Raw genomic sequence first — 19,341 nt, 5'->3', positions numbered from 1 at the left:
GACTGTAAACAGACCATTTTTTCCTCTTAATTTATTTTGCTTCTTCATGTTTTGGACACATTTATTTGTTTATAAAATTGCTGTACATCAATAAAAGCACTAGAAATACTCCCAAGCTATTGGTTACAAATGATTTAAAGCTCATTTCTTCTCTAAAAATGAATCATGCAAAAATAAAGCCTTCCTGTCCACAGATCTACTTGTCTACTTGCCTGTATCCAATTATGTCAGATCTTGAAGAGATTCAGCCCAAATGAAACAGAAATGCTGTGATCAGTCTCAACAGCACCTGGAATACGGGGCGATTTGGAAGCATTTTGGGGTACTTTTCTCTTGCTAACTGCCCAGCCCGACAACCTAGCTAACGAGACAGGTTTCTGTTGTTTCTCCCATCCCACATCCAGCATCATTCACAAGTTCCTGCGGGGACATCTGCGCACAGCCACTCCCAGCGATGTGCTTGGGTCCAGCCTCGTGCAGCGGTGTCCCGTCACAGCGCTGACGGCGCGGGGCTCAGCACACGCAGAGCCTGCTGCTCCGGCACCCAGGCAAAACAGCCCTCATCCACCTGCAAACCGCCTGCTTTTATAGCTAACAGCGTGAAGGTCTAACGCATCTGGCTCTAACTCCCGGGGCCATTTTTCAGTGTGAAAGTACAGTTTAAGGGAGACACTTCCTACACTTTCTCTGTGATGAGGGGCGGTGCTGTTTGGGAGGAGTGGTTTATTCTATCAATGTGGAAGCATCAGTGCAACTTTCGTAGTGAATTATCAAATGCCTGAAGGCTTTGTAGATGTGTTCGTTCTGTGTGCAGATGAACCCACCACTTCTCCAAGCCTGCTCAGCAGCACGGTTTAAGTCTCCAATGCAGGTCCACTGATCTTTGTATTCCCTTGAAACAGCCCACTTGGAATGATCGTTAATGGAATAAAAGGTGGAATTCGATGGCATCCCTATTAGGTTTACGTTGTAGACATGGTAGTCAAGAGAGCAATTTGAGGGAAGTTTTTGGCCGGAACGCTGCCAGGATTCAGCCAACAAATCAGTCTTCAGTTCCTGAGCCATCCAGGCTGCGTAGATATCTGTGGAATAAAACAGGGTGTGAGGAAATTAGTCTTTCATGTTCCTTCATTTAAGAGGGGACTGAAAAGCATCATCTAAACTGGGCTTATTTTGTTCCAATACCTGAAGTGAGCCAGAGGGGATTTTGCCCCCTCCCCTCGCTTTAACCTTTATTTCAGAAGTTCATTTCTACATTTCCTTCTTCTGGAAAACTTGTTATAAACAATCAGCAGGAAAAAAAAGGAAAGGAAAAAAAATGTCAAGCCTTCTTCATAACAAAAAAATAGCAGGTGGTTCAAACCCCATCTTTGTTTTGTTGTTACTGTTGAATAACAGGAACATTGTTGAACACTTAAGGCATTTGAAGGACCAGATCTCTTTTTGCTTTGTGGGGCTGAGAGAATACTATGATGGGACACCATTCCTTGCCCTCTGTTACATTTATTTCTGAAGCTGAACTTCTTTTTTTCCCCTCGAAGAAAATACTAATCATCAAAGAATATATTAATTGCTTATTTGCTTAGGAATGTGTGATCAACAGGTTCTCTTACCATCTATGAATAAGTGTGACTTTGCAAAGTGGAGCAAGGTTTCCCCTTGAGCTGACTGGAGCTTGGAGAGGTGGCGCAAGGGGCCCGAGGGCAGCCTGGACCCTGCACAGAGCTTCTGCAGATTTGGGAGATCAGCTTGGAAGATGTTAGGGATGGAACAGCTGTAGATTCCTGGATTATAACTGAGCATCTGTTGGTCTGAGAAAAATCCAAAGAAATGAAGACATGCAGAATTAAATTGGGTTAAAGCAAAGCAATCAAGACCATAAAGTTCTGCCTTGGAAAGGAAGCCTAAATCCTTAATCTTCCCAGACTATCTCCTGGAGGAGTCCAGTGTCAAAGTATCTTATTTTAGCAACCAAAAACATGTTTAATTGCTTTGTATTCTGACTGGTCCTGCAGCACGTAGACCAGACAGGGAGAGTAGGCTCAGGTATTTCCACTTACACCACATTATTCTTAGCAGAACTGTTAACTGGTGGTCTCAGTCCACTGCCACCTCCACCCAAGCTCATCTTCAAGCCTCTAAGTAGTCACACAGCACTCAGACAGCATGTCTGACAGCTCAGACAAGCCTGTCCGTATTTACAGGACTAATTCCCAGTCAGTTACAATTGCCAAGCGAAATGAAAATGGAACAGCTGCCAGAGGGTCTAGTTTGATTTCAGGGAGAACAGAGCTTGACTTTCAGCATCTGGACTGAGTCTGCAGAAGAAATTTACTTCTCTGTACAGTGCACAGCTTAATTGTAGAAGTCTTTGCTACGGATATCGTAAAGAGCAAGGGAACAAATAGGCTCATTAGATGAGTTCATGGAAGAGCAGTCCATCAGGAACTTTCCAGTCTTTCCAGCTCAGGAAATCCCTGAATCACAGATTACCAGAAGCTGGGAGGATGGAGCAGAAAAGGCATTAGCGTCTCATTTTCTTGTCCTCTTTCCCTAAACACATGCATAGATGCGCTTCCACAAACAGGAACCTGGTTTAGACAGCTCTGGGGTGTGGCCGCCCTGGCAATTTGCACAGCATGTGTGTTTCATTAATATCATTTGAGGTTTGGAAATAAGGAAAGAGAGAAAACCAGTGTGAAAAGTGCTGAAGAGCATGCCAGCATGACTGCTTGCAATGCCTTTTGATAGTCCCTTTTCAGGATTCCAGTACCAGGTATTACTGTCAGATTGTTCTGAATCTTACGGGTATAGGTTTTATTGGTTTTTTTAATGAATATTAATATTTTTAGTATTGATCTTTTATGTGGCAAAGAGTATCTGGGGAAATTATGTGTGATATTTATTCCATACTTCATATTTCTGACAAGTCACAGCTACTACTCCAGCTGAAGCAGCAGTTGCCTTACATTCATACATGCAGACAACTGCAGCTGAACAAGCTATTACTGTTTAAAATGATTAATCATCCTACTTTATATTCCCAAAGCATTTTCTATGCATGGACTGAGTTTACCCTCGATACGGACTTGTGACTATTATTATCCCAATAGTCCCCACGGGGAGATGGAGACAGAGTGGAAGAGTGAATTTCCCACATTCACACAGGAAATCATTTGATAAACATAACTGAAGCCAAAAATTCTGTTTCCAGGCCCCACTTGGTTTCCCAGTCTGACACAGAGGACAAGAAGAAGCAGTTTTTGAGGTGAAGCCTCAAGGAAAGCAGTCAGAGAGGTGTGGTGGAGCAAAGGCTATCTTAGAGAGAAGCTTTTCATACCTATTTCTGTGAACTGGTCGTATTTGAAGGTTATACAGATGGCTGTCTGTCCGTAGGACTCCCCAGTAGCTGGATACCCGTAGCCATCCTCAGGGACGGGAGGGAACAGGGGCACACTGTGAATCACCCAGAAGCCTTGTGTTTTGTCCAAGAGCATAAATCCTGTCAAAAAAAGGAGAAAAGTTACTGCAAATTAATTAAGGAGGAAAAAGCCCTGAGACGATAGAGTTCAGTCTGACTTTGGATTTAGTGCTGGAGACATCGCACCTCAATGTGTTAATGTCTACAGTAAACTGGCTCTGGTGTAGATTAATGGATTATAGGAGACACTAACATTGAATTGAAATTGCATTGATTCTCTCCTGCATAGCCTAACTCAAACTGTCACCATGTTTCTTTTGAAAAAAAAAAACCAAAAACAAACAAAACAAAAACAAAAACCCAACAACAAACACAACTTTTCAAAACCTTTCTCTTTCTCGGCTGAAATTTTGTCTTCAAAAAGTCTGATGATTTAATGGCTGTGACCCTCCCTCCACCGCTCATTTTCCTTCTCTTCATACATTCGCTGCCTAAGGGGAAACAGACTCTGTCAACACCGTGTCTTTTTTTCTAGACCAAATTCTTCTTCACGGGGAAGCAGCAGAGAGATCGACTATGCCTCCCCCTGCGGCAGGGTGCTCCAGGGAGGAATGGGGCTGTGAACTGTCCCCATTGCTGCAGCCTGAAAATACAGCCCTGCAAAATGTGTTCATCCCAGGGTCAGGCTGGGCAAACACCAACTGCTTCCTCAAGGGAACATCTAGACCTTCACCTAAGTTTATGCTTATTTAAAAGCCTTGCTTTACTTTAACCGCATGCTTTAGCACTTCTGTGATCTTGGCAGCAGTTTCTTCCCCTGGAGAGAGAGAGTTTGGAGGAGTTTGTGTTTAGGGTGCCTTTCCCTTCACCTCTTGTACTGGGGTTGCCATTAGGTTCAGAATGATGCGGCCTGTACTCACTGAAAAGAGCTATACGAGTTTCAATGCTTGAAAACAAAGGGTTCATAAGCTGTAAGAGTTCTTCAACACAGCACAGGCATAGCAAAACCAAAACAGAAGGTTCAGCTACAACAAACAATGCATCATGCAAATCATTCTCCAGTTTAGCTTTAGGCAGGTATTTCAGATACGCAGCTAGACAACAGACAAGTAGATGCTATCCACAGCTTTAGAAAGGAGAAAACAGTAGCTTGGGACTCCCCCTGTACCTTTGGTATGTCCGTTTTTCCAGCCATCAGAGTCTGATTCAGGGACCTCATCATTGTATATTGCATATGCAATTCTGTTCTTCTGCAGGAAAACACACATTTCTGAAATATGACATTCAGTAAAGGGAAGACATTTAAGTGAACATCTTCTGCTGGGAACAGAAGAAAGAATTCAGGCCTTCTCTGAGTGAACATCATGAGCCTAATCCTTCTCCCAATTCAGCTGACACAGTCACTGCAGAAGTTACAGTAAAATAAGTGGAAGTTCAAGCATGAGAGTAGCCCTTCCTCAGGAGGTCGAATATGCTCACTAAGGCAATTTACATGGGTTTATCGGGCACTCACTTGCAGAGAAGTTCCTCTCTCTATTTTTTGTGCGTGCCTCTCTCTGATTTAGCAACCAGATCTGGTAAAAATGTTTGCTGAGGAAAAATAGATATGACAAGTGTTCTTATGAAGGACAAGCAATTAATGCTTTTTTTGCAAAATATTTGCATGTGGCTGCTCCTTATTCCCCCTGAATAGAGAACTTCAAAGGAGCTGGGACAGGCTTCCCCTCCCAATGTTCTTTGACTTTGTAAACTGTTTATTACAATTACAGTGAGACCTGGAATAGGACAGTTGGCTGGACTGCCAATATTTGACTGACTTGTGGGAATCTCTTCTACATATAAATTAATGACACCCTACCACTAACCCACAGCAGAAATGCAAAGACACACCCAGACTCCCAAGAATACCACGTAGATGGTAAAAATTAACTATAGGCAGATCTTGTGGTATTTTATAATCACTTCACACAAATATGCCGAAGAAGTCATAGTGATTTCAGGGTGAAGAGTAAAACCCAGATTTGATTTGAGACAGAGTGAAACACATGCACATGGGAGGGCTTAAGACAAGGATCTGTAATAGTCACCACTGGCCCCGGTCAGAGTTCACAGCTTCAGATGTTGCTCAACATGAATTGCAGAGAAGAAGCCAAAGGGAATATGTGCCAACACTTGTCTAGATGGGCAACACGTTAAACGTGTGTGAAAGGCTTGACTAGAAATTATAAGTTTGAGGATAATTTCTACTTGTAACAAAACCCACAAATAATCTGCCCAGCTGCCTAGACGCTCCCCTTGACGTGTTTTACTAGATCTAGTTGGCCACGTCCGTCCATACCTCTGCATACTTATTTTGGCTAGTTTCATTTCATTTGCATGCAATATCAATTAAACATGCTAACAAAATAATAATTAAATGCCACTTGCCTTGGATTCATACATCTCGTACAGCTGCTTCAGTGTTTGTCCCAGAGCACCTTGTGTCATATTGACAAGGTATTTACTGAGCTGCCACTGTGGAGCCAGGGCATCCATGTACATGTATTCCAGCCCCAGGATGGGAATCTCTCCTTTGGCATGTTTGGGTAGCTTGTAAAGAGCAAACCTGCAACAGTGAAGAGCAATTGTTTTTTTACAACCATCCTGTTTAAATGCATAAATCGTTATCTCCTTCCCACCTGAGGATTTAAGAGAAGGATGACTCCAGGGATGCCTATGATGGCGGGGGACCAGTGCTCCCAGTGTGCAGTGTGGGTGTCTCAGCCTCCAAGTGGTGACCCAGCGCAGGAACCAGCAGCAGTCTGACAGCACAGTATCTACTGCAGACAAATTTGTTCTGCTTCTTAGTGAGGAAGGGAGGCTGATTTGCACCAAACTCCTGTTGCTGTGGCCCAGACTAGTGCTGGTATCCTAAAAGAATCTGAGGTAGCCCTGGTCTGGAGTCCCATTTAGCCACCAAACCGCTATTTGCTGCTGGTTCTGGTAGAGAACCTCAGGTCCCAAACTCAGTCTGACATTCTCATGGTTAACCTGGACGATATAACTTTATATGAAACACATGAAATTATGTATTAAAATATAAAATGCATAATGTTATATTTATACATACTAAAACCACAAAATAAGTATAAAGCCATGTGATAATTGTTGTTCCAATCCTACTTTTCATAACATACTCGCATTCTGCTGAACTGTTGCAGACTGGATATTTGCAAACCGTTAGCCAGAAACACAAATCTTTTCAAAATTGTAGAGTACTCCATATTGTCAGTAAATGGCTCAGTTCATATTAAAGTCCCTGATGAAGCAAACAGCTTTTTCCAGTGCGCAAGTCCATGGAATTAATTGCAATATAATTAATTGAGCCACTTCCTTTGAGTGCTGTTTTTAAGTAATTTGCTATTTATGTCAATGGTAAGAACTGAGTGGCATTATTGCCAATTCTGTACTATTTACCAAAAATCCAGCCTGATTGTGCTTAACTCTTCAGGTGTACCAGGAGGAGTAAGCCTCACCCAGTGGATGTCAGGGTGGTCAAAAAGGGTATCTTTTTTGATAGGCAAGGAGTGCCGGGAAAGCATTTTGCTAGAGGAACGTTTAATCCATGGGAAACATACATGTACAGGCAGAAGAGAAACACACAGCACTGGTGACCCTGGTAATCCACCTGCATTGCCACTGACTGAGTGATGTTCCTTAAATAGCTCAGGAGAAACTGTTGCTGATGACAGATCGCAGAGCAGAGAAGGTGATTTATGCATCAAGGCTGGGGAGAGCTGCCCAGGCACGAGGAGTCAGGACAATCTATTTGAAATGAAGATTTGGAAAGGAGAGGAATGGCAGTAACTCCAGTAGTACAAACTGGTCCAGGAGTTAGTATACAAAGCCTTTCCAAACTACTTTGAAATGTACGGGAAGATTTATGCTCTCGGGGTGCCTACTGCCTTGCATTTGACAAACCCGCGCTAGCAGGTATGCTCATGGACGTACCAGTAGCTGAGCTATCAGTAAATCGCTTGCCAGTTCCCAGTGGATACATGTTTTGGCCCTTTCCAGAAAGCCAGCTGAGTCACAGTTGTATGAAAGTCTTCACTGCTATTTGGGCACAGGAAGTTTCTCATGAGCTGAGGCATTTGTGGGAGCAGAGTGAAAGTTATTTTCCTGAGAACCAAGGAAAAGCAAATCCGCTTATACCCGATTAGGTTGTCACATTGTTTGCTTGTGACTGAACTCTGACTTGCTACAAATAATCACATCTTTACTACTTAGTCACATTTTTACTCCCCCCTCTCCAAAAAAAACCAAACAACAAACCAACCAAAATGCCCCAAACCAAACAATGTGCAGCTGTGGCTTCAGCCCTTGACTCAACACTTCTCAGAAAGCAGAGTTTTTGCTTGTAGTTTCATTAAAAGCTTCCCACGGAATACGATGAGTTTGGATGAACGCAGCAAAGATGCTCTGCCACCCTTACAGCCTACGGCCGTGTGCTCTGGCAGCCCCTGTGCAAGGTCGGTGAGGATGGCAGGATGAGCCCCTGAGTAGGAGGAAAACATGGGGGAGACAGTGACCAGCCCAGGCACTGTGTGGTGGGAACTGCAGGCACAGCTGGGGAGCGCAGATGGGATCAGGCCAGAAAAGGCCGGTGATCCCTCTGGTTTAGGGGCAAATGAAAGGGTTCGTGAGTACTAATAATGAGTAATTATAGAATACTGCAGGATGAAACCACTGTGTAGCAGGAACTCAGACAAAGCTTTTGCTAACTGAATATAAAACCTGCAGCCCTGTGTGTGTTTGAAAGGGAATCAACATCTTTTGTTTAAGAGGAAGCTTTTCTCAGCAGTTTCAGTTCTGCTTCTCCTATCAGCTTCATAGCAACCAAGTCCAGAACCAGGCAATAGCTCACTCTTTCTTGTAATAAACTAGAATGACCCCTGCAGATGGGCAAGTTTCTCTTTCATTTATCACGGAATACTGGAAAGGAACGTCCACACGCCCCCCACCCCCTACCCCCGTTAAATCTGTCGGAAGGGAATATGGTTTTGCCTGTGCAGACCCCACCACCCCCCCCCAGTTCCCATCTAGAATGGGTCCCACATTGCCGGTGCTCACATGGAGGCACACATGAATTACTCCTACCCACAGCTTTCAAAGCATTTTTCAGAGAATTTGCATACAAAAATTGTGTTCATTTAAGAAAAGGGTGGTAAATATTTTTGTTTGTTTGTTTGTTTGGGTTTTGGTCTGGAATTTTTTTAGCTTTATCACAAACAGACTCATTCTGCAAGACATAATTGCAATTTGTGGAGAAATGAAATTTCTCATACCTTTAAGTTGTTGGGTAGTTAGCTGCACCAACTAAGAGTCTGATTCCTGAAAAAAATCACATTATCCAGAAGGCCTTGGCAAGGGTGACAAGTCACAGGGATGGACCGGCCCCTCACGTGTTTGATGCTACGCCACTACAGAGCAAAGCTGGCTTTGTGCTCCTGCTTGTGTGCCTGCCTGTGGCATGGGGAGCGCCTGCCTCCCCGGCAGTTAGCTCTGCGTGCAAGGGAAGGCACGTGCAAGAATAGCACCTGCTTCTTTATCACTTGTATCCAAAGTAATCATTTTTCCACGAGAAAGACACTTTTCTTTTTTAAATTAATTGATACTTCTCTTTGGGAGGCTTCTGTGCTCATTTTAGGAGCCCTCATTTCACTTTTCAGACCTGGGCTGCATATTAGGTAATTATACTGCACGTCTTTCATCTTCAAAGCACATTAATCCAATTAATCATTTAACACCCGAACTTGGGCTCGCTGCTGGCAGTGGGATGGTACCAGCTCTAAGTGCTCCTCCGCAGCCCAGCGCAGCCAGCGCTCTCCTACACTGCCACTGCCACCCCTGCACCCGCCCGGGCAGCTCAGCCTCCGCTCCCCCTCGGCGATGGCAGCCAGGGCACAAGTCCCACCGTGATGCTCTTTGGGTACAAGTGATGAGGTTAGGGACAAGACACGGACGTTTCCCCACTCGGCTCGGGACTCAGGCCAGGCGAGATGCTTGCTGGCATCCTGGCTCTGGCTGGGTGCTCCGGGGGCTGCTGCTGGCAGGCACAGCCTTGGCACCTGAACACAGGTTACGCACCCTTTGATGATGAGACATGAACGCTGTGTAAAACGGTAATTAATTTTGCAGCTAGTCATCATGCAGTAGGGTGGTTGGTTCAGTGAAACGAAATCACATTTCGGTAACTTATCCTAGGTTTTCCAAATGCAAAATTCAGCTCCTACTCACAGGCAAATGGGATTAGAACAGTGATTGCTATGCATTACTTCTCAGCGATCCACCTACTTCACGCAGTTTAATCTCAAGTGTTATTTACTCACCCAGCACTTCTCCCCTGCGCAGTATTTACTTACCAGTCCACGGTCTCCCCGTCTTCATTCCTGCAGGAAATCTCGGCTGCCCACAGGGGCGCAGAGGAGAGAAGCAAGAGCAAAGCAGGGTGACACCACGCAGATCCCGCAGGCATTTTGGTTTCTCGGCTGCTCTGGGTGAGCACTGAGTAGGCTCTAAAAGGAGAAGTTGTGTTGCATTAGCCGTCAGCTCCTGCTGCACGATGCAGCAAGCACAGCCCCGCTGGCTGCCGGGAACAGCCTGGGAAGCCAGGCTCCCACCGCAGGGATGGCTGTCGCCAGCGGGGCTCGGGCTCCCAGAAGCCGCTGGAAGTTGCTCGCCATTTCTTTGGGCAAAAAAATGGCAAAATAACAGTTATCAAGTTACATTTTCAAGAAAACTTACCTTTGTGTTTTAGGAGGTATTATTTTCACTAGTTAGAATTCACAGTATTCTGCTTTAAAAAAAAAAAAAAAAAAAAAAGCTGCAGATACCGAAACCCTTTTGGTTTTCTTTTTCAGTACTGCATGACTGACGTATGAATCTTTTACAACTATCTGAAAAAAAAAACCACCCTTGGTGTTCAGACAGGCAAAACAAAATCATTTCCACCTCACTACTGCTCCACTCTGCCCCTGCCACGAGCACAGCCTTTGCACCATTCCTGCAGAGAGGGTTTCTGGTGGAAACGCTGCGCCCTGCCTGGGTCTGACCCCAGCAGCGGGGGAGTTGCTTTGTTTGTGGGGATTCAGCCTGCAAGGACTGACAGTCAGAGATAATGCTTTGATCTCTGAGCCACGGTAATTTACTGACAATTAGTTAATATTTTTTGTGCACTAGTTAATATTTTAAGTGCACTAGTGTTTCTCTCAGGAACAAATATGTCTGAATCAAGCAATTTTACATCTGATAATCTAGCAACTCGCACATAAAAAGCTTCAATTTATATTTTGGTGTGCAAAATATTCTTTCTCCCTCCTCATTATTCTTACATGAAAAGGTGCTGATTTACATCAAAAGATGTTGATACCAAGCATGGGATATTTCAGCCTCTGGAAAAGTGTAGTGCAATAAGCTCTAGACATTTCAGCAAAACAGAAATCCTCACAACCTTTGCAGTATTTTGTCTCTCTATTATAGCCTCTTCGACACTGTCATGGATGTGTTAATGGGGTGTGTTTGACAGAAGCAGGATAAAACTGTATAGGGCTTAGCACAAACAAAACCAGTGACCCCAGAAAGCCAGGATTTTGGAGGTGGATGAAGACCTGAATTTTGCTGCTCAGACTTGCTTCTGATCCCTTTTGTAGGAGATCAGAACCGTAACACAGTTGTGAGGAATTGCTTTCAACCAGCCCAACCCGGTCGGTCTTTTCTTCTTGCTCTTAGGAATTGCAGCATGCATAGAGGGGGTAATAAAATACACAACAGGTCAAGAACATGATAGTTGTTTCCATGTTCTGTTTGGGACTTCTGCCGGCTTACAAAGCAACCTTCCCACCCCTCATGGAAGAACTCCTTTGGTACTCACCATTTCCACTTGGCCTCAGAGCGGCAAGTCCCTGCACCCCTGTGTGTGTGACAGGGGGCAGCCCTGGGGACATGGAGCCTGCTGGGCTCTGCCTGCTAATGGGGGCTCTGCCACGCAGGATGGTGACCGCGTGTTGCCAGCTTCTGCGTGAAAATGGAGAGGGCTCAGTGCATCACACGTGGAGCCTGACAGCAGTTGTAAGAGCTGGGAGCCAGAGGAGCAGGAGGTTGTGAAAGCCTGTTCTTGGTGCCAGGGAAAATCAGGACTCGTCTCTAGAGGCTGAGCCCAGCCTGGCAGAGCCAGCGCTGGTGCAGTGATGGCAGAGCGCACGGGTGTGACTGCTGCCTGCCCCTGCACGGCTGTACCTGCAGGGACTGAATGCACTGGGGCACTCTGGGTTCAGAAAAAGATGATGGAGGTGACACTCAGTGACAGTCTATATAGTCAGGACTAATCCAAAGATGACGGACAAGAGAAACTAGCTCGCTGTTACTCATGTTGTATGATCTGCCCCCCATAATAGCTTCCTAAAGCGTTTTTTCTTCCCACCAGGACTTTGCAATTTATAATGGAAATATTTTCATTATCACAGGTAACCTTAGAAATAAAGGCCATGAACATTGTTTATGTCTCATTGACTGAGCATAACTTGGGCTTCCACTGAGTTCCTTTACAACAGTCCCGTATTTTGTCTGCAGATCAAGGATGTAGAAGTCCTCAACTGTGAATATGGCAAGAACACAATTAAGTTCCTTCGCCTTCATAGAGAAGGGAAGAAGCACTTTGTTAAAGAAGTGGAAGTCTGCACGCATCTCCGGCTGACTTCTGCTCAGGAGTACCTGGATGGAAACAACTCTCTTGTGATACCTACAGACACCATAAAGAATATTGTCCTTGTGTTGGCCAAAAAAAATGGGGTATTTTTTATTTTTAACTAGCCTTGCTGTTTCTTCTGACTTGATTTGAAAGTGTTTGTTATATTAACTTTTTATTTTCAAAATGCAGTAAACCATATCTCCCCCCACCGGCATGGCAGATAGGCACTAAAGTCACCTTCAGTGATTTGGGAGAGATTTTTTCCTCCTCCAGTGCTTATCCTGAGGACTCTGCCTTAGTTTTCCAAAGTCTTTTTTTCTCACAGAGCTAGCAGTTCTTTTTGTAGATTTGTCATATAAGATCCTTTTTTTTTTTTTAATTTAGTAGTACACAATACTGCGTTATTCCTATATTGCATTTTTAAACAGGTGTCAAAGCACGTGAGACTCCTCTTAATTCTGTTAACAGTGTTCTTACCTCCCTCAATTGCAGCTATCATAATGACAATCTGTAGCATAAATTGTCTGTCTCAGTAATGAAATCCCATCTTTAGCCTGTAAAACTTAATCATAATATTGCTACGATTATTTAAGCATTATACCCTCAAAGCATAAAGCTTCTGTAGCAGTTTCTCAGTCCAAGGACTGCAGCTCACTGTACCACAGAACGGGGGATTTTTGATGCATCTGTAGCGGCTATTTGCAGTGTCTGCTGCAAGCTGATCAAATGACTAGACAGCATGTGCGAAACCAGATATGAGAGAAATAAGTATTTTTAGTAACACTGATCCTTCCCAAATATTTACAACAATCAGAACACTCTACTTCTGCACATGAGGTAATTGCTTCTTTCTAATAATACTGTTTGCTGTCTTAGATCTCAACTTTAGAACAATTTGCTATAGATATCTGCAAACACTTCATGACAACGTTTTGCCAAGTGGCATACGTCAAAACCTACGTTCAAGAAGTACCATGGAAACGTCTACACGAGGTATCTAAAATACTAATACGTTCAGTTTGTTTATGCTGGAGTGATTCGTCTCTCTCTCAGTTCCTGTTTTCAAGTTAAGATAGTCTTTACTTACATGTCTGCTCTGAATTGCAGAACGGCATTCCCCACATCCATGCATTCATATGCGCTCCTGATGGGATCCGCTTTTGTGAAGCTGAGCAGTGCCGAAATGGTGAGAAAATAACATGCAACTTCCCCTTACTTCTCTGTAAATATTTCTGCTATGAGAGATGAAGATGGCTTTAGAGGCAGCTAAAGGTATTAAGGGCTTACAGCACAGCCAAACCACTCCAGAAGTCTAAAACAAAGAGTACTTCTATAATTTAATTTTGCAGTCCTTGATCTTTGAGACATGGCTGAGGAACTAAGGTAGCTCACATTGGTATGTACATCCTAAACATGTAACGGTTACAACAGCACACTCAGCAGAACTGCTATGTGTTCTCACAGGATTTAATAGCCCTCTGGGAATGGCCTGCTTACTGTTTTACATCATTCTCTATTCTGCAGTCTCACTATTATCATTACCTTATAGAGAACGTATCGTGAAACCACACTGCTGTAGGCCAGTTGCCTAGTTTGTGGTTATTTTCAAAACCCTGTCAACATGCCTTGGTTTTATTTCTCAGAAAGAAGCAATTTCACTGCTGCAAGCCAAGCTGGCTTGAACATTGTGAGCGCTCAGGTCTATGTGCAAACAATTTCTCACATGTATTTAAGTGTGCTTACTATTTTTGCACACCATGTGTAAACAAAGCGCCATGTGGCTTCACAAAGAGTTCTGCCATACTTAAAAGATAACAGGCTTTCAAGCTCAACTGTTGTAAATTGGCATTCCAAAGGGAGTGCAAAAATTATCTTTTCCTGCTATGACTCACAACAAGAGTGTAAGTTCAATGTCACTGTGTTGGTGTTTCATTTAACCCATCTCTCAGACTACTGGGAACTGAGCTGAGACCACTGCATCATTTTGCACCATGGATTTAGAGGTTTAGGCATTATTTCGGTATCTGTCTATTACTGCCTTAGTGTAACAATAACCAAAGAGCAATTTTTTGAATATTTTCTATTTTTCTTATAAGAGAACCTTCCCTACCTTTAGCATTCTGCTATGCACTTAACAGCCAAACACAGAAATTTATTGCTCAGTTAATCCTCTCTTTTAACACTTTTCTCATAATTAAAAGAAACCTAGTGAGGCTTAATAGAATTATAGGGTTGTTTTTTTTTTTAATGCCATTATACTGCTGATAAAAGTCTCAGAGCTTTTGGAAACTGAAAACATCGTAAATAACTTAACAGAGTCCACATTTGACAGCACAAGCACAAAACATACTGAAAGCAGAGCACAGGCTGTTCACCTCAAAAACTTTGCCTAAGCGTTATATTCTTCAGTGCCAGTCTCAGGCCAATTGCTACACAGCACACCAGTCAGCCCGCCTTTCAGCACGCCTTTCAGCACATCATTCATTGCAAGGAGCTCCTTCAAACAAGGCTATGTATTTGAAAATTAAATAAATATGTCTCCAGGTCCACTGATAGTATCTGCACTACATGAATAGCCGTGCATTACAGTCTTATACCCAAGCAATGAAGTCATTAAGATCCGAACAAACCCCAGAATATCCTGTCCAAGGACAGTCTCTTCTTGAGACTTTTTTTAAAGCTTTAGTAAATAACAGGGGGATGTAGCCAAAATTATAGATACAACTCCTTGGACTCATTCAAAAACAATAACGAATGTAAACAAGAGAAGAAATAGATAAAATGCAATTATGATAATTTCCAGTGACAGAGCAGTTTAAAACCCCAAACCTCTAAACGATCATGTCATTTAGAAACATCTGTCACAGTGGAATTATTTCCAGTATAAATTCCTGCAAATACATGGTTTAAAGGCAAAGTCTGTCAGTCTTCCCAGTCCAAGGCAGGATTACTATACGCCAGACGTATTCAAGGATTAATTTTGAATGAGCTAGTGTGAGCACCAAGAGCAGCACAGAAACAGCAGCTCAGGCTACAGGCTATCTGTACAGGCTCTGAATATGCCTGCGCGCCATAAAGTTTCTCTTTTCTGCATCTGCTTTTTTGGCAGCTCTGGTTGGTGAGATTTTTCAGTTATCAGTTTGGTGTGCTCTAAATGACTGACAGCTTGAAATTGTTTAGCCACCACCCAAAGGGTTTGTCAGAAGAAAAAGTTCAGAACACAACTGTTTGGTCTTTAGAAGACGATAATCCACCCATGCAGCAGTGATCTACAACAGCACATTTTATAAATAGTAGCTAAGAGCAAAAACACTGTCAGTTCGAACCTGTGGGTGGCATCTGTACCAGTGCCAGCTCCTGGTAACCAGCTGAACTGCAGGGATTTGCTTTGGCTCCTTGCCCTCTCGTTCTTAGGGATGCAAACCTCACAGCAGGATGGGTATGCAAAGCAGATTTCTGACTGAGGCTCCAAGCCTTTGTGCAGAGGGTTTCTACGCTTACCTGTATTAGAAAAGGCTCACCACACCTCTCCTGTACACCGCACCACTACTAGCCTATTTCATTTCCCTTCGGAGCAACTACTGGTCCCTGAACTGACATCAGTGAGAGCTAACCCAGTGCATATCCCAGCTCCACGAAGGTGAGATAAAGAGTATCTTCAGCTCTCCTTGACTGCAGGTCACTTGATAGGATTCTCTGTTTTCTAGGCTGAGCTCTGATTTCAGTAGTTTCCCTCTTGTTTCTTGCCATTCTGCTAGCATCAGTATGCAGAAAATAATTTTTAAAAGTAGCTAGGCTTGCAACACAAGCACACAAGTGAGTCCTGGAGAGAGAGCTTCATGACTGTGGAGCTGTCACTGCAAGTACAAACCCAGAGGTTTATTTCCGTCTGCCTGAAAAGGAGCTCATATTGTTGCGTATTTTTGGATCACAGGTCCTCTGGTTGTTTATGCTGGAATTAAAGATCTGAAACTTATGAAGACAACACAGTCTGGATTTGAAGGCTTCTATAAGAATGAACACACCACGCTTCCTGAAAGGAATGACAGGATTTTATGTGGAGAGCTCTTCTGCAAATGGTCATATGGCGAATGCAAGGATTTTGACTTCGACTGCATATGGTATACATCACATCAAATAGCGCTTATTGCCTTATCTATGATCCCAAAGCCCCTCTATACACCACAGCAGGTGTAAGGGCCAGGTCTGCAGTGGCTGTGCAGCAGCTGCTCGCACAGATCTCAGTGGCAGCGCCAAGCACTTGTCACTGGGGGTGAGGCATGCCCCGGGGGGTACTCCTCCCCCGATGGGGTGTTAATGGGCAGTGTTTAAATGGACAGTTCAGTGTTCAGTACAGAACATACTAATAACTGATTTGTTAACTACTTTTTAGCAAGACACCTATTTGTGAATTAAAGAGCAGGAGGGGATGGGAATTTGGAGGTGACTCGACAAAGAAATTGTTCTTCCATAAAAACCCACATGCTATGTATTTGTCAGAAAAGACAGAGAAAATACAAAAAAAATCCCTCAGTAAAACATTATGGATCTAGACAGAGACAGCTGATAGAATGTTTTGTAAGACTCTGTGTTACCTCTAGGAATCAAATCCGTGAATGTATCCTTGAAGCCTTTTCTGGGCCACCTGACAGTGGGGAATATTCGCCCTCTTACCAGAAAACTGTCAACTGTATCCAGATGCACGTCCTTTCCAAAGTGTCACAGGTATCTTCTTTCCTCCTGCTGGTGTTTTACTTGAATAATAGTGCATTTTAATCAGACCACTGAGAAGATGAAAATGAGCTATTTCTTCCTCTGGCAGTTCTAAATGAGACTGGAAACTGTTTGGTGGTACAGCTGGATGGTCTGAAAAAAATATGAACACACTGAGAAGTTCATCTGCTGCTCCCCAGCTGTGAACACAATGGGGGAGAATATCACTCAGTGTTTGGCGGGACCTGACCTGAGTAAAAGTGAAAGGGGTGCTACAACATTGTCTACATACTCATTAGATTGCATTTGATCAACTGTACCTATGGGGGTGGGGGGGTGTGGCATTGCCTTTCTTTACGGTGAATGAAAAGATTGCCAAGGCTGTTAGCTGAAAAGGTGCCCTAATTCACTGTCTCATCCATTGTCGTGGTTTCAGGTACAGGTCATAGAAGTCGTCTTGAACAACACTTTTTATAATGTCGTAGACATGAAGAATCTAGGCTTGATCAACGACAAAGAAGTAAGTGAATGTTCCAAACGCAGCTTGTCTGGACTCTTTAGAAATACTCAGCCTTAACGCATAGCAGCAGCTCTGCACAGAACAGAGTTAAAGGGAGCAGACTTTCTCCCCCAGCCCCAGTGAAAGCTCCACCTTGCCTCTAAAAGAGATTTACACTGATTACAGAAGAAGGATAATTGCCTTCTTGTGTTGTCGGTAAAAGCTAAAGGAGCACAGTGGAATGCTTTGGAGATCAAAGGGATCTGAAACAGAGACTACCTCTGAAAAATCATTCCTGTTTTCTCCACTGAATTTACTTTTAGTTGTAATGTCAACCTGTGCAGCTTTAACCAAGCAGAATGCATCATGGCATCCTCACACGCAGCCAGGCGGTGGGAAAAGCTAGCCACCATGGCTCTTCTTTCTGTTCCACTGGCAGCACCGCTGAGGCCAGGGAGCATCCCTGGTGCAGTGGGGTTACAAGCAGGTTAGCTGGGCCATAGGCTAACTCCAGGTGACAGCAGACCATTGCTCTAAGGGAGCAGCGAAAGGACGTTGTACCCATTAGGAGCCAAAGCTCCTAACAGTGTCCAGCAGTGGAAGATTATAAGCCTGGGGTCAGGCAGAGGGTGAGAGATGTAGAGGTATGAGATATATTGTTTGCTCCTCCCTCCACAGCTGCTCTAGCTGACAGCCAGGCCCAGCTGAAAGTCTGTTATGTTATCCTCATGCGACAGAGAAACTGGGTTATTCATTTTGCATCAATGATTTATAGTCTGTTTATGCTCTAGTCTCCCTCCCTAAGTCTTGTGATTCTGCTGCCATCTTACCCTACCCTTGTCCTCTTTCAGGTGGACTTTATAGATCCACTTTCACTTGTCATAACAGCAACATCTACCATAGATATTCATAAGAGAAGGAAAGGGCCAGGGCCTGAGTCTATGAGGAGGTGAATAGTTGTGGTTTCTGCTGTGATGGTGCTTGGCACAGCCCTGTGTCAGAAATGACCTCTGTGTTTGTGCTTATCCCCCTCAGGTTCTGGTTCCAGTGGAAACTCCCTATGGCTCCTGCGCTTGCACGCTTGGCAGGAAGAAGTTCTTAGAAGCACAAAGCCACATGCTAAAAGATGAGAGGCAAAGTCAGTTTGGACTGGCAGCTGCCCTGGGAAACTAAACCTCTTGGCTACACTCACACCTTCCTGATAAACTTAACAGTATGGCTCTCCTATCAACGTATACGCCCTATTGGCCTCTTACGTTGCTGACTGCTTTTTCCCCTATGAACTCCTGAGGTTGGGATTTCTGAAGGACCCTCAGGAATTCAGAAATCAAAGTCTATCCCTGAACCTCAGTGTGATTTGCAGATTGAAATCCCCTACGCTCTTTTGAAAATCCCAGCTGGAAATATTAATTAATTTTTAAACCAGCTATTTCCAGACCTCTTAATGAAACAATTAGCTAATGAAACAATTATACGTTGGTAACATCTTTTTGACACGTAAAATCAGCAACACTGTATATTCTATTTACTAATGTTCCTTCAGTAAAATGAATACACAGGCATGAGACCAGATGTTTCATTGATGTAACCTGTCATGACCCCTTGATGCCACACTGATCTACAGAGCCGAGGTTCTGACCCAATAACTGAGACACCAATTTCTTTGTAAAGGAAATGAAAAAAAGGAAAAAAAACCCCACACACAAGTATCTCTCATATCTCCTTTGCGGTGTGAATAGTTACAGTTGTTGACTAATTTCTCTGCATGTATTCTGACTGCATGGCTGCTGCTGTGACTTACCAGACTATACAATTTCTTTTATATTAATCACTGAAGTGTTTGAGGTTTTGGGCTATCTCTGTAAGTTTAATTAAATAGTTTTCTTTAGGTCTAATAATCTCATCGTGACTTCTGAGCAGGCAGGAGTCAACATAAGTAACCCTATTATTTTTGGGAGGGGTAGGCAGAAAGCCAGCCAG

The 19,341-nt window shown here is 43.6% G+C and overlaps 2 protein-coding genes across 3 annotated transcripts; one reads left to right on the top strand and one right to left on the bottom strand.

Annotated features, from left to right (window-relative positions):
- Positions 1-12: 12 nt before the first annotated feature.
- On the bottom strand, positions 13-13,759 carry DNASE2B (deoxyribonuclease 2 beta). 2 transcript variants are annotated; one of them, XM_080406566.1, is made up of 7 exons: positions 13,237-13,759; positions 9,826-9,978; positions 5,849-6,026; positions 4,590-4,671; positions 3,341-3,502; positions 1,614-1,811; positions 13-1,082 (listed from the first exon to the last, which is right to left on the bottom strand). In XM_080406566.1, exons 1-7 carry the CDS (start codon positions 13,275-13,277, stop codon positions 724-726), a joined length of 1,173 nt encoding a protein of 390 aa, XP_080262692.1. In that variant the 5' UTR covers positions 13,278-13,759; the 3' UTR covers positions 13-723. The 2 variants fall into 2 exon arrangements, with proteins under 2 accessions (XP_080262692.1, XP_080262693.1); XM_080406567.1 differs by lacking the exon at positions 13,237-13,759 and adding an exon at positions 10,208-10,461.
- On the top strand, positions 12,121-19,296 carry LOC308071313 (uricase-like). The gene is made up of 6 exons (XM_080406572.1): positions 12,121-13,142; positions 13,257-13,335; positions 16,084-16,270; positions 16,751-16,874; positions 17,299-17,382; positions 18,397-19,296. Exons 1-6 carry the CDS (start codon positions 13,071-13,073, stop codon positions 18,532-18,534), a joined length of 684 nt encoding a protein of 227 aa, XP_080262698.1. The 5' UTR covers positions 12,121-13,070; the 3' UTR covers positions 18,535-19,296.
- Positions 19,297-19,341: the final 45 nt, after the last annotated feature.

This window comes from Falco punctatus (assembly GCF_963210335.1).
Source record: "Falco punctatus genome assembly, chromosome: 11".
Classification (NCBI taxonomy): domain Eukaryota; kingdom Metazoa; phylum Chordata; class Aves; order Falconiformes; family Falconidae; genus Falco; species Falco punctatus.
Note: the sequence above shows the minus strand (reverse complement) of the source record. Positions and strands in the feature narration are given on the sequence as shown.

What these genes read in the sequence shown, in the direction of transcription:
- LOC308071313 (XM_080406572.1), top strand. Translation starts at nt 13,071, where the DNA reads ATGACAACGTTTTGCCAAGTGGCATACGTCAAAACCTACGTTCAAGAA. An exon ending in TTTGACTTCGACTGCATATG is followed by an intron (nt 16,271 to 16,750) that starts GTATACATCACA and finishes TGTTACCTCTAG; the next exon opens with GAATCAAATCCGTGAATGTA. An exon ending in TCCTTTCCAAAGTGTCACAG is followed by an intron (nt 16,875 to 17,298) that starts GTATCTTCTTTC and finishes TCGTGGTTTCAG; the next exon opens with GTACAGGTCATAGAAGTCGT.
- DNASE2B (XM_080406566.1), bottom strand. Translation starts at nt 13,277, where the DNA reads ATGGATGTGGGGAATGCCGTTCTGCAATTCAGAGCAGACAT. An exon ending in GACGGGGAGACCGTGGACTG is followed by an intron (nt 6,027 to 9,825) that starts GTAAGTAAATAC and finishes TCACTGTTGCAG; the next exon opens with GTTTGCTCTTTACAAGCTAC. An exon ending in GTCACACTTATTCATAGATG is followed by an intron (nt 1,083 to 1,613) that starts GTAAGAGAACCT and finishes TTTATTCCACAG; the next exon opens with ATATCTACGCAGCCTGGATG.